This window comes from Salmo salar, chromosome ssa03, assembly GCF_905237065.1.
Source record: "Salmo salar chromosome ssa03, Ssal_v3.1, whole genome shotgun sequence".
Classification (NCBI taxonomy): domain Eukaryota; kingdom Metazoa; phylum Chordata; class Actinopteri; order Salmoniformes; family Salmonidae; genus Salmo; species Salmo salar.
The window spans coordinates 39,049,590-39,064,816 of NC_059444.1; the positions used below are offsets into that span (position 1 = coordinate 39,049,590).

At 44.0% G+C, this 15,227-nt stretch overlaps 1 protein-coding gene across 1 annotated transcript in view; it reads left to right on the forward strand.

The window, feature by feature from the left end:
- Window positions 1-15,227, forward strand: part of LOC106600038 (receptor-type tyrosine-protein phosphatase S) — a 97,376-nt gene that overhangs the window by 6,604 nt on the left and 75,545 nt on the right. The window contains exons 2-3 of the mRNA XM_045714839.1: window positions 9,000-9,083; window positions 13,909-14,115. Of these exons, the coding sequence (XP_045570795.1) occupies window positions 13,977-14,115 (139 nt within the window). The 5' untranslated portion in view covers window positions 9,000-9,083; window positions 13,909-13,976. The remainder of the gene's footprint in view (window positions 1-8,999; window positions 9,084-13,908; window positions 14,116-15,227) is intronic.

The following is a 15,227-nucleotide window of genomic DNA, read 5'->3' on the forward strand; positions in this document are numbered from 1 at the left end:
ACACACACACTAACAACAGAGAGCACGGACATGCACGCAACGCACACATGCACACACACACGTATAAACACTCTCTCAGTCTCCCTCTCACTGACAGACAGGACAGAACAATCGAGCGCAATGTTTGTTTTTATACGTCATTACTTTGGCTTTCAATTCGATTCACATCTTTTTTGTCTCTCAAGGCAAACCTCATTTTGGCGTCACAAATCTCTCATCTCCATCAGGAACCAATGCAATGAATGGCTCGTTACCAGTAGAATTGCTCAAGATGGGTGCATGACACAGGAGGTTGGTGGCACCTTAATTGGGGAGAACGGGCTCGTGGGAATGGCTGGAGCGGAATGAGCGGGGAGGGTATCAAATACATCAAACACATGGTATTTAAATATAATCATACACTTTAATGCACCTCTAATGAGTATTTCAGTAGTTTTTTTCCCCTGAGGTTAAAATGATGTTAGTCTGGGTGCCAGTCTGCTCCTGCTCTCATGTTTGCCTTGACAATGACAGCAATGGAGTTGGCAAGTGCACAAACAGATCTGGGACCAGGCGACAATGACATCAGTGTGGTTCTTAATTTATGCGAGGCCATGTAGCCAGCAGCGCCAGGGATAATTAGATCTCAGAGGAGAGGATAGGGATCATGTGACCAGGCCTAGCCAGGTGTCGCCATGACAGTGTATGTCGCCATGACAGTGTGTGTACTCAGGAGGGACGGAGCTGGGTAAACGTACAAATGTTATACCAAGGAATTAATACACAGAATATCGATGACAGAGGTTTTACAATTAGAATAATAAATCTAGCCTGCATGATCTGGACAGCAGAGGCCAAACGCACTAATGAATGAAGTAGGCTCTGCCTACACATTGCAAATAAAGGAAAGGGGGATACCTAGTCAGTTGCACAACTGAATGCATTCAACCGAAATGTGTCTTCCGCATTTAACCCAACCCCTCTGAATCAGAGAGGTGTGGGGGGCTGTCTTAACTGACGTCATCAGCGCCCGGGGAGCAGTTGTTGATGTTGGGGGCTAACTACGTTTCTCAAGGGCAGAACGGCAGATTTTTCAACTTTGGAGGCTCGGGGATTCGAACCAGTGACTTTTCGGTTATTGCAGTGCCTATCTGAGAAATAGTCCTCATCTTCCTGAAAAGCTTGAGATGTGTCTTGATAATGACATGAAAGTGAGTGAAGATGATGAAGGCCGTCTCTGTTGTCAGGGAGCTTCTATTGTTCTTTCTTCCATCTCTTCTCTCCTCCTCCAGAAGCTACTTCACTAATTGCCTGCTGTTGCTCCCGTCAGAAGCATCTCAGGTTTCACTGTGTGGCTCGCTTGATGGGTTTTTAATCGTTCATTTGCTCAGGAATGAGGGGAGGCCTGCTTCACAAATGGCACCCTATTCCCTATATAATGCACTACTTTTGACATTTTGACTATGGCCCATAGAGCTTTGGTCAACAGTAGTGCACTACATAGGCAATAGGTTGCCATTTGGGATGTAGACGAGAGCTCTGAGAAGTGTGGCGGCCGCTCAGCTCAGCCTGGACATCTCATTAACTCCCCTGAGAGACACGACAGACAGGCAGAACAGAACAGGACTGACTGAGCCTCTACTGTAAAACCAAAATGGAGGGTGCGGGCGGGAGGGAGGCAGTGATAGAGAGAGGGACAGAGACAGAGAGAGACAGGGCCCGGCGCCATCTTGGTTATTAAAAACATGGAGGGAGAGAGATAGAGGGTTCGTCACTAGTTACCACAGCCACAAAGTCGTAAGCCCTGCCTATTTCAACCATTTATCTTCTTAAAATGTGATTTTAAACCTAACATTAACCCTGACCTTGACCACACTGCCAACCTTATGCCTAACCCTAACCTTAAATTACATTTTAGTTTTCACGAATTTCTACGACATAGCCATTTGACTTTGTGGCTGTGGTAACTGGTGGAAACCAGAGAGAGGGAGGGATGTGTGGGGGGTGGCTTGATAGATGGATACATCTATTTTCACAAACATACCAGAATATTGCATAAACATGCTATTAAAATAGACTAGTGAAAAATAGTGTATCTGATCACTTTTACTCATTGAATCAGTAGAAGTACTGTCAAACAGATCATCATCCGCATGAACTGCATGTAGCCAGTCGTATCCAGAATAGGGTATGTAGTACATACTGTACTCTACTTAACTTCTATGGGCTAGGTGGGATGTTTGCGTCCCACCCTAGTCAACAGCCAGTGGAATCGCGTGGCGCGAAGTACAAATACCTAAAAAATGCTATAACTTCAATTTCTCAAACATATGACTATTTTACACCATTTGAAAGACAAGACTCTCGTTAATCTAACAACATTGTCCGATTTCAAAAAGGCTTTACAGCAAAAGCAAAACCATAGATTATGTCAGGAGAGTACCCTGCCAAAAATAATCGCACAGCCATTTTCAAAGCAAGCATATATGTCACAAAAACCAAAACCACAGCTAAATGAAGCACTAACCTTTGATGATCTTCATCAGATGACACTCCTAGGACATTGTGTTATACAATACATGCATGTTTTGTTCAATCAAGTTCATATTTATATCAAAAACCAGCTTTTTACATTAGCATGTGATGTTCAGAACTAGCATACCCACCGAAAACTTCCGGTGAATTTACTAAATTACTCATGATAAACGTTGACAAAATACATTACAATTATTTTATGCAAACGCTATGTCAGATTTTAAAATAGCTTTTCGGCGAAAGCACATTTTGCAATATTCTGAGTACATAGCTCGGCCATCACAGGCTAGCTAATTTGACACCCACCAAGTTTGGGGCTCACTAAACTCGGAATTACTATTAGAAAAATTGGATTACCTTTGCTGTTCTTCATCAGAATGCACTCCCAGGACTTCTACTTCAACAACAAATGTTGTTTTGGTTCCAAATAATCCATAGTTATATCCAAATACCTCCGTTTTGTTCGTGCGTTCAGGTCACTATCCAAAGGGTAACGCATTTCGTGACAAAAAAAATCTAAATATTCCATTACCGTACTTAGAAGCATGTCAAACGCTGTTTAAAATCAATTTTTATGCTATTTTTCTCATAAAATAGCGATAATATTCCAACCGGGCAACGTTGTATTCATTCAAAGGCTGAAAGAAAAAAAATGGAGAAGTCTCGTGAACGCGCATCTCAGTCTCACTGTCCCCAGGCTGACCACTTACAAACTCTGCTGCTGTACTTTGCCCAGAGACAGCAGACACTCCATTCCACTTTCTGGTGGCTTTAGAGAGCCAATGGAAGCCTTAGAAAATGTCACGTTACAGCACAGATGCTATATTTTCGATAGAGATGCAACAGAAGGACAACAAATTGTCAGACAGGGCACTTCCTGTATGGAATCTTCTCAGGTTTTGGCCTGCCATATGAGTTCTGTTATACTCACAGACACCATTCAAACAGTTTTAGAAACTTTAGAGTGTTTTCTATCCAAATCTACTAATTATATGCATATTCTTGTTTCTGGGCAAGAGTAGTTACCAGTTTAAATCGGGTACGTTTTTTTATCCGGCTGTGCAAATACTGCCCCCTAGACCCAACAGGTTAATGGTGCTCCGTGTACTGTGCTGCCTCCAGCATGGATCAAGGTTTCTGGCAGTAGGAATACTGCATAATAAATGATAATCTGCATGCGTTGCATGTAGCTAGATATGCAGAACATACAGTAGGTACTGTAGCTACTGCACCCAGCTTGTATGGAGGTATCTGGCAGGCTCCGATATGGTAATTGACCCATGAGCTGACAAGGTCTCAGCCATCAGGCTGCTTAATGAGCCAATGAACAGACAGAGTTAGACAGACCAAGGGCCTGTTTTAGTGATAGAGATAGCAGGGATGTGGAGGTTGACAGGACTAAAGTGTGTCTCTGGTTGTCGGTGGTGGAGATTTGCCTGTTTCTCTCTGTTAAAGCTGTTTATCCCCCAAGAAAGTGATGTTTAGTCATAGGAATTTGCATAATCTCTCTCTGTTGGTGAGAGTGTGTTTTAGTGTGGGTGTGTGTGTTCGGTTTGTGTGTATGGATACGCCTATGTGTGAATGTGAATGTTGTGATAATGATTATTGTTCATGCACAGCTGTATATGATTAGAAACTTGTCTTTACAATTATGATAACATTTCAGGTCCATTTCCGTTAAGCATGTTGAAAACAGAAATGGTACCCGAACCTTTTTCCGGTGTGGCCCAGCTAAAACTAATGGGAGTTTTTGGCCACCCACTTCGCCAACAGCAGTGTGTATATACTGTATATATATACAGTGGCTTGCGAAAGTATTCACTCCCCTTCATATTTTTCCTATTTTGTTCGTCTTACAACCTGGAATTAAAATAGATTTGGGGGGGATCTGTATCATTTCATTTACACAACGTGCCTACCACTTTGAAGATGCAAAATAAATGTTTTTGTGAAACAAACAAGAAATAAGACAAAAAAACTGAAAACTTGAGCGTGCATAACTATTCACCCCCCAAAGCCAATACTTTGTAGAGGAATTACAGCTGCAAGTCTCTAGGGGTATGTCTCTATAAGCTTGGCACATCTAGCCACTGGGATTTTTGCCCATTCTTCAAGGAAAAACTGCTCCAGCTCCTTCAAGTTGGATGGGTTCCACTGGTGTACAGCAATCTTTAAGTCATACCACAGATTCTCAATTGGATTGAGGTCTGGGCTTTGACTAGGCCATTCCAAGACATTTAAATGTTTCCCCTTAAACCACTCAAGTGTTGCTTTAGCAGTATGCTTAGGGCCATTGTCCCGCTGGAAGGTGAACATCCATCCCAAGTTGGATGGGTTCAAGTTGGATGGGTTCTCAAATCTCTCGAAGACTAAAACAGGTTTTCTCAAGAATTTCCCTGTATTTAGCACAATCCATCATTCCTTCAATTCTGACCAGTTTCCCAGGCCCTGTCTATGAAAAACATAACCACAGCATGATGCTGCCACCACCATGCTTCACTGTGGGGATGATGAGTGGTGTTGGGTTTGCGCCAGACATAGCGTTTTCCTTGATGGCTAAAAAGCTACATTTTTGTCTCATCTGACCAGAGTACCTTCTTCCAAATGTTTGGGGAGTCTCCCACATGCCTTTTGGTGAACACCAAACGTGTTTGCTTATTTTTTTCTTTAAGCAATAGCTTTTTTCTGGCTACTCTTCCATAAAGCCCAGCTCTGTGGAGTGTACAGCTTAGTGGTCCTATGGACAGATACTCCAATCTCCGCTGTGGAGCTTTGGAGCTCCTTCAGGGTTATCTTTGGTCTCTTTGTTGCCTCTCTGATTAATGCCCTCTTTGCCTGGTCCATGAGTTTTGGTGGGCGGCCCTCTCTTGGCAGGTTTGTTGTGGTGCCATATCCTTTACATTTTTTGATAATGGATTTAATGGCGCTCCATGGGATGTTCAAAGTTTTGGATATTTTTTTATAACCCAACCCTGATCTGTACTTCTCCACAACTTTTTCCCTGACCTGTTTGGAGAGCTCCTTGGTCTTCATGGTACCACTTGCTTGATGGTGCCCCTTGCTTAGTGGTGTTGCAGACTCTGGGGCCTTTCAGAACAGGTGTATATATACTGAGATCATGTGACAGATCATGTGACATTTAGATTGCAAACAGGTGGACTTTATTTAACAAATTAGGTGACTTCTGAAGGTAATTTGGGCGCACCAGATCTTATTTAGAGGCTTCATAGCAAAGGGAATACATATGCACGCACCACTTTTCCGTTTTTTATTTATTTTTTTGAATTTTTTCATTTCACTTCACCAATTTGGACTATTTTGTTTAAGTCCATTACATGAAATCCAATTAAAAATCATTTTAAATGACAGGTTGTAATGCTACAAAATAGGAAAAAGGCCAAGTGGGATGAATACTTTTGCGAGGCACTGTATATATATATATATTTTTTTTTTTTTAACCAAGGACCGACTAACCCCGTTGTGAGCCTTGACCTAAAAGTCACCAGCAGCTAACCTCTATCTGGGATCATTTTGAGTACAATAACTTATCTCATTCATTCTAAAATCTCTCCTCCTAACAGCATATCATCTTCCCTCTTCACTGTGATGTTAACAGGTTAAAAAGGGATAATCTGGGATTGACCAAACCTAGGTTACCATGGTAACAGACATCACAAGGTCACCATCATATTCTGGACCAATCCGTTTGATTGGAAAGTCATATTTATCCAATCTGCATTATATGCTACAGTCTACCATAAGGCCACCACTTCAATTGAACAGCCATATTGTGGTTTTTGCCTTTTCTGCATATAAGGCCTGGTTGTGTGTGAATAAATGGTTTCCCTTCCGCTCTTGTAATCCGGCCTATATGTACTTTAATACCATTTGGTGCTAAGTTTTCCTGCCAGTCCATCTGTTAGCTTCATTCTGAGGGCACACACGGTCAATGAGCAGTTGTCACCCGTTCTTCTGTGTCCCCTTTTAGCTGAGTAGGCTTACAGTACAGTACAGTACAGTACAGTACAGTACAGTACAGTACAGTACAGTACAGTACAGTACAGTACAGTACACCAATCCTTCGGAGGTATTGTGACCAGTGACCACATCGCTGCACTAAGCACTTGACTACACCACCAACACAAATCAGGTTAAACCCTTTGGTGGGTTTGTGTGGGATGTTTGGGTCTGATATGGATAAGGTCCCTGGTTCGAGTCCCTCTTCCACTGGGCAGTAAGAGGAGGCATGTACAGGTACTATGAGTATACCTTGAGAATGCAGCCAAGAGAGTACAGTTTGTACAGTTTTTGACAACACAGCTAGAGCCACTGCTGAGCTCAGCCTCAGCCTCAGGCAAGGAGGTCTAAAAGGCTCCTATTATGGTGACTTAAGTGGTTGACAGGAAATCGAATTCTGAAATTGGTTGAAGAAAAACGAGGCGTATAGCATACACGCGTGCACGCACACATGCACGCACACATACACGCACACAAAGTCACTCAGGAAGCATAACACACAGTCGTTCTAAGCCCTACAATGCCCATTCCGCCTCACCAAACCCCAGGGAGGGATGATCACTAAATGCATCATCCACCACAAGCCAAGCTTTAGTTCCCTACGGTTGTGAGGGAACTTGTTTTTTTCCCCCATATTCATTCTCGGAAGTATGATTTGAGGATCACTCATCCTGGCTCGTAGCTTAACATGAGTAAATGGGGTAATCTCTTGACGGCTTCTGGTTCCGAATGTTTGAGGTTGATAACGTTCCTTGTTCCCAAACATTCCTTCCTGTAGGAACTGGCATTAGTTCGCCGAACTAATATGTTATTGCCAGTGGGAATAGCTAATACTTCGGATTTCTGAACACTGCTATATAACTCAGTGGGAAGGAACGTTAATATAGATGGTTTGTTCAGGCACCCTGGTCTGTAGCTCCATTGATATGCAGCAAAGTGAACAGTGCTTGTACTAGGAGACTGACGGTTATGTCGTTTTGTCAGGAAGGGCTTGGATGACTGGTGAAGTGGGGATCACAGGAACATAAAGACAGCAGCTCTCCTGCTAAAAACGTAACCGAGGCTGATGCAGCAGCACCCGCCTGCCGTAAGCCGTGCCTCATCCTGCGCCACTCTCATCCCTGGCTCCTCCTCTCTCTGTGTGTTTGTGTGTGTGTGTGTGTGTTAGGGAGAGAGAAAGTGAATGTTGTGCTTTGCTCTGTGCATTGAGTGTGTCAGGGAGTGTGTGTGTGGTGTGGGTGTGTGTGCGTGCCTGCTTGCGTGCATGGGTGTGTTAGTGTGTGTGTGTATGTGTGTCTGTATGTGTGTGTATCCTAATGTGCCTGCATGCATGTGTGTGTGTGTGTGTGTGTGTGTGTGTGTGTGTGTGTGTGTGTGTGTGTGTCTGTGTGTCTGTGTGTGTGTGTGTGTGTGCATGCATGAATGACTGTCTCTTTGCCAACAGGGTCTTGGGTCATGTAGATCGTGCTGCTCCAACAGCCTGCTCCACCACCACAGGAGCTTCTGTAGCCCACAAATACACATTTCCTGTGCTAAAAATGATTTGTATTGTATGGAACTATACATGTGTGTATATGAATAGTTTCACAATATGTGGTCTGTAAACAAACTACAATATGAAATCTCTAATGAAAGCGAAGCACCCTCCAACAGTGTGTGTGTGCATGCGTACTACTGTATGTGTGGTTTTGTGTATCCTTATATTCTGTCACTAAACTCAGCAATCTGTTCAACTGTATCGGTCTAAAGAGACTATCCTGTAGCTATTAACTGCTGTTGCTAGCAATCTCCCAGCTACTGATGGGCTGTAAACCTACCCAAGGAAACAGATCCTGCCTGTGATCTCAGATCTCACTGGCTGCTTTGTTGTCATGGAGACAGGGCCCGTAGAGGCTGCCTCAGCCCGACTGTGGTGAAAAGCATGCTGGGTAAGAGGGAGGGGGAGGTGATAAAAACAAAACATGTTATCTCACCCACAGTGGAACGGGAAAGGGTTGTTTTCCTCAGTTCAATGTGTTGATGCTTAGAATCATAATAGAGTAATTTCCCTTGATTTGCTCTTTAGATTCCCCATGAGGTATACTCCATGTCTGGCAAACTGAAGATAACTTAACCCTAACCGGGGTGGGGCTCAAACAAAGGATGTATGTGTCTTTCTCTGTGTGAGTGTGTATGTATGTCTGTCTGTCTGTCTGTCTGTCTGTCTGTCTGTCTGTCTGTCTGTCTGTCTGTCTGTCTGTCTGTCTGTCTGTCTGTCTGTCTGTCTGTCTGTCTGTCTGTCTGCCTGTCTGTCTGTCTGGGTGTGTGTGTGGGGGGGGGATGTGTGTGTGTGTCTCTGTGTGTGCGTGTGTTCGTGCGTGCATGAATGTGTCTGTGAGTCTGTCTGACTGTCTGTGTGTGTGTCGTTGTGAAGTCACAAATACCCGCAGGTCATGTTGACTCATTCCCTCCTTCCTGTGTTGTTGCAGGTCCGCTGGATGGTCACACTGAGGATTCCACAGAGCAGGCCATGATGCCTCAGCCTCAGTCAGGGCTGTAGAAAACACACAGAGGTAAGGACACACATACAGTCGTGGCCAAAGGTTTTGAGAATTACACAAATATTAATTTTCACAAAGTCTGCTGCCTCAGTTTGTATGATGGCAATTTGCACATACTCCAGAATGTTATGAAGAGTGATCAGATGAGTCCCTCTTTTCCATGCAAATGAACTGAATCCCCCCAAAAAAACATTTCCACTGCATTTCAGCCCTGCCACAATAGGACCGGCTGACATCATGTCAGTGATTCTCTTGTTAACACAGGTGTGAGTGTTGACGAGGACAAGGCTGGAGATCACTCTGATTGAGTACGAATAACAGACTGGAAGCTTCAAAAGGAGGGTGGTGCTTGGAATCATTGTTCTTCCTCTGTCAATCATGGTTACCTGCAAGGAAACATGTGCCGTCATCATTGCTTTGCACAAAAAGGGCTTCACTGGCAAGGATATTGCTGCCAGTAAGATTGCACCTAAATCAACCATTTATCGGATCATCAAGAACTTCAAGGAGAGCGGTTCAATTGTTCTGAAGAAGGGTTCAGGGCGCCCAAGAAAGCCCAGCAAGCGCCAGGACCGTCTCCTAAAGTTGTTTCAGCTGCGGGATCACCATTACAGAGCTTGCTCAGGAACTATTGGTCAATCCTCAAGAGGCAGGTGGATAAACAAAACCCCACAAATTCTGACAAACTCCAAGCATTGATTATGCACGAATGGGCTGCCATCAGTCAGGATGTGGCCCAGAAGTTAATTGACAGCATGTCAGGGCGGATTGCAGAGGTCTTGAAAAAGAAGTGTCAACACTGCAAATATTGACTCTTTGCATCAACTTCATGTAATTGTCAATAAAATTATATGAAATGCTTGTAATTATACTTCAGTATTCCATAGTAACATCTGACAAAAATATCTAAAGACATTGAAGCAGCAAACTTTGTGAAAATTAATATTTGTGTCATTTTCAAAACTTTTGGCCACGACTGTACACATGCAGACACGAGTGTGCACAAACACTAATGATGGGGGGAAAAAATCGATACAATTACATATCGGGATATTATTTTTGACGATATATCATATCGTATTGACAATTTCGCAATATAATTCATGCAATAATTAATGCAATATAACTCTTTCATAGCTTGTTCTCCTGTTTATTTTCAAATTGGGAGCCCATTTCTTTTCAGAATTTTTATTTCCGTGAATTGATCAAACATGGCTTTGTCTTGTCCCTCTGCAGTAGACAGACTGTATATACTGAACAAAAATATGACCACAGCATGCAATAATTTAATTTATTTTACTGAGTTACAGTTCATATATGGAAATAAGTCAATTGAAAAAAATTAATTAGGCCCTAATCTATGGATTTCACATGACTGGGCAGGGGCCCACCCACTTGGGAGCCAGGCCCACTCACTGTCCAGGCCCAGCCAATCAAAATTAGTTTTCCCTCACAAAACAGCTTTATTACAGACAGAAATACTCCTCAGTTTCTGGGTGACTGGTGACTGGTCTCAGACAATCCTGCAGGTGAAGAAGCCGGATGTGAAGGTGCTACGGTTGTGAGGCCGGTTGGACATACTGCCAAAAGCGACGTTGGAGGCGGCTTATGGTAGAGAAATGAACATTAAATTCTCTGGCTCTTGTGGACATGCCAATTTCTCTTGTGGGGATGCCAATTGCACGCTCCCTCAAAAAAAAAGAGACATCTGTGGCATTGTGTTGTGTGACAAAACTGCCCATTTTAGAGTGGCCGTTTATTGTCCTCAGCACAAGGTGCACCTGTGTAATGATCATGCTGTTTAGTCAGCTTCTTGATATGCCACATCTTTCAGGTGGATGGATTATCTTAGCAAAGGACAAATGCTCACTAACAGGGATGTAAACAAATGGTCATGGTCTGATAGTCTTTAGGTACCTTTTGGCAAACTCTAAGCGGGCTGTCATGTGCCTTTTACTCAGGAGTGGCTTCCATCTGGCCACTCTATCATAAACGCCTGATTGGTGGAGTGCTGCAGTGATGGTTGTCCTTCTGGGAGGTTCTCCCATCTCCACAGAGGAACTCTAGAGCTCTGTCACAGTGACCATCTGGTGCTTGGTCACCTCCCTGGCCAAGACCGTTCTCTCCCGATTGCTCAGTTTGGCCGGGCTGCAAGCTCTAGGAAGAGTCTTGGGGGTTCCAAGCTTCTTCCATTTAAGAATTATAGAGGCCACTGTGTTCTTGGGGACCTTCATAGCGGCAGAAATTATTTGGTACCTTTCCCCAGATCTACGGACATTTCCTTCGACCTCATGGCTTGGTTTTTGACATGCACTTTCAACTGTGGGACCATATATAGACAGGTGTGTGCCTTTCCAAATCATGTCCAATCAATTGAATTTACCACAGGTAGACTCCAGTCAAGTTGTAGATACATCTCAAGTATGATCAATGGAAACAGGATGCACCTGAGCTGAATTTCGAGTCTCATAGCAAAGGGTCTGAATACTTATGTAAATTAGGTATTTATGTTTTTTATTTTGAATACATTAGTAAAATGTTCTAAAAACCTGTTTTTTCGCTTTGTCTTTATGGAGTATTGTGTGTAAATTGCTGAGTTTTTTAAATATATTTAATCCATTTTAGAATAAGGCTGTCATGTTACAAAATGCAGAATAAGGGAAGGGGTCTGAATACTTTCCAAATGCAATGTATATGGCCCTGCTCCAAACACCCTCTAGATGTGATGTATGCTATAGTATATGCTCTCTGTAGGTACAGTACAGTAAGGGACGTATGCCAAGGGTGAACATAAGAACCCAGAGGCAAATCTGACATTGTTTCCCAGCCAACAGGGTCAATGCCGTGGTAGTAGAGATGAGATTAGTTTTACGGCATTAACAACTGTTACGACCGCTCCTGGCAAGGCCTGCAGTACAGTATGTAGATGGGACTGTTTTCTCCATTCCCAGACTCACAGTAAGCCCGTTTGTTTAACTGTGTTAATGGACCACAGCCGGGCAGCTGGTGCAGCTGGGGAACAGGTAATGTGGGGAAAGAGAAGGATCAAAGGTTTTGATAGCAGGTTAAAAACAAGAGGGAGGGGGAGACAGGGAGGTGGAGGGGGGTGAGACAGGGTGAGAGGGGTGAGACAGGGGAGCCTTGTGGGGAAATGAGGGATCAAAGGTTCACGTAGATATCAATTTAAATACAATAGAAGGAGATGGGGAGGAAGAGACGGGACAGGGAAGGTGGAGCCGGGGAGAACAAGATGGGGTGACGGGTAGAGACGGGGGGATGAGACAGCTGATGGGTTGGACGGGTAAGGGGGATATAGAAGTAGACAGGTGTGAGATGAGGGATTGAGATGAGAGAAGGGTAGACCACAACAGGGGCTTGATTAGAGTGACAGACCACTCAAGATTGAATTAGATCAGGATCAAGTCACCATAGTGGGAAAGCGAGATTTCCAAAAAGGAATTTATTCCATTGACTTTCTACAACCCTTTTACAATGTTACCCTACTGAGTCAGCCCAGTTCAACAGGACCCACGTGCTTCTTATCATCCATTGCATCATGCTGATGATGCTAGCTAATAAATTGAGTTTCTTTAAGAGGAGACTTCATCGTGCTGGATGGAATGGCACTTGAATGATCTCTGATTAGGTTGTAGCTATTAGGTTATTGAATTGAAAAGTAGATCCTGAAAGCTCTTCGATTCCCTATCTATTAGGAACTTCTCTCCAAGCCTAGATAAGAGAGAGGGGGAAGCAGGGAAGTAGCGCTCCATGAAATATATGTCAGATGGACAGATACGTTTATAGACCGGTTATATTTAGAGCTCAGACGGGTTAAAGAGCCAGACTCCAATGCTTTTAAGCGCGTCAGATAAGAGCTAGAGAATTCCATATACGTTTTAATATGGAACTCTCGACCGGAAAGGGTAGAACGTCCCTGTATTAGGGAACCACGTTCAACACTTTCACTGGATGTGGGAAACTGTAGATAACTGTGGGCAGTGTAGGATGTGTGTGCACGTGCTTGTCAGCATACTTGTAAGCGTGTGTGTTCCTCTAATCTGTATGTATCTATATAAGTCTGTGCGCACTTGTATCTTTGTCTCTCTGTGTGTCTTCCATCCGTTCTGAACAGGATTGAAACAAAGAAGCCTGTCTCATTTGGTTTCACACCTGCGCTCCCACACTGGGGGGGGGGGTAGGAATAGAGGTAGAGAAGGAAAGAGGGAGGGATCGATGCGACTGGAGGAGTTATTGACTCCTGGACGGGGAGCTTCTGCAGAGCTCGGCTGAATATCTCCTCTCCTGTCAGGGATAAAAAAAATCTCCCCCAGGCAAAGAAGAGTCAGGCCTGATCCCCCTGGCTGGACTAGGATTACCCACAGGACATCTATTATAGGGGGCCTTCGCCATCTAACATTATAGATATTACGCTCTTATTGAATATTGCATGGTGCCGGGATGGCATAAACACCCCTTCTGCTTCAATATCGTCTTTGCTTGAGTGTTTCCATATTAGGGTTTTATGTGCGATATGTATGTTTATTTGTGGCCAGTGGGGAAAGACTGTGTCAGTGGAAAGGCTAGAAGAACAGTGGGTGGATAGAGTGAATATAATATCTGTACCGGGCTCAACACCTTCCTTTTATTTATGGGTATTTACTGTATACACATGCAGAGGCTTGCTTGACCTGTCAATCCGAAGTCAAAAGTGTTTTTTATTCAACTGACCAAATCCGGTATGGTCATCGACTATGTGCATTGTTCTTCAAAAGGATATTCTCTCCCTCGTATTTATTTGAACACATTTGTTTTTATTGGTTTGTTTGTTTTTCCACAGAGTGCCAAGCCCTGTTGAGTGAAGTTCCCCACCATCCCCCACCTCCATCCCCAGTCGCCGGAGGTACCATGGTTCCCCCCAGTCCTGGTGGAACCGTAGCCCAGTCCAGGGTGCCTCGCCCTGGGTACGGCCTCTGCCTCTACCCCCCTTTTCTGCTGCCACTGTTGCTGGTGCTCACTTCCCTGCCTAACCTCTCTGACGCCCTAGGTAAGTAACACACTACAGATGTATGCTTGTGTGGGTGTGTTAGTTAATGTGTCTGTATAGTATGTCCTCCAAATGGTCGATTTGTTTATGTGCAGGTTTGTCCGTTTTTCTGCATGGCCGTCGGTGCGTCCTATCTCTCTATCTCACTCTCTCTCTCTATCCCTCTCTCTCCCTCTATGCTGACAAGCGTCTGTGGCAGTGAGTTGTGTTGGTCAACGCTAGCTGCAGTGAGTGGTGACGTGGTGTTGGGCTGGAGGTGGACCGGTGAGGGTGTGTCTGCCTGTCTGTTTCTGCGGTGATGGGTGTTTAACAAGATCCGTCAGGGCCGTGGTGGTTTTATTGCACTAATAAGCGGCACACACACGTCAGCGCTTATCCGATCGTCACCGTCACTAAAGCATGTCAACAGATGTCTTGTCTTATGGATCGACGGTAAGACAGGTGAACAGAGAACGCATCTCATTTTAACACTGCAGCACAGAAAACGCTATGGAAGTATGTGGCACCGAAGAGCATGAATGGTGTTTGACACTGATGAGCAGTGAGGGGATGTCAGCCTATAGTTAGTCATCACATCGAGGCTACTGTATGAAAGCATGTCTTGATATGTCTTACAGTTCTAAATTTAAAGGACAGTGTGTTACCTAGAGGTATTATCGCGAACAGCGTTGCTCTGTGACTCAAAGATAATAGCATCCCAAAAAGAGCAGTCTGAACCACCATATTTCTTAACGCTGATGTAGTGCCCATGTTCATATTTGTTTTGGTTGGTGGCTAGGACCTTGCGTTTTTCTTGACCATGTAACCTGACCAGGAAAAACTCTGGACCCTAGTTATAGGCCACTTCTGTAATTGGTATGGGTTTACAGTGAACCTGAGTGATCTGGTCAGACTTGTCCAGACGGATCTAATTTCCAGCCTCCAGTCATAGTGGGGGTGATTATAGTATAATGACACCCACTTGCTACCTACCGACGCACATCTGCACATTACACTTTCCCAGCACTGCTATTAGATAATCATAGCCTTGTGGTGTTTCATTATGATAGGCCAGATGTAAGTCTTAAGTCTATCTTTATATCCCACTGGCAGCCAGGGAGTGAAGGAGTCAA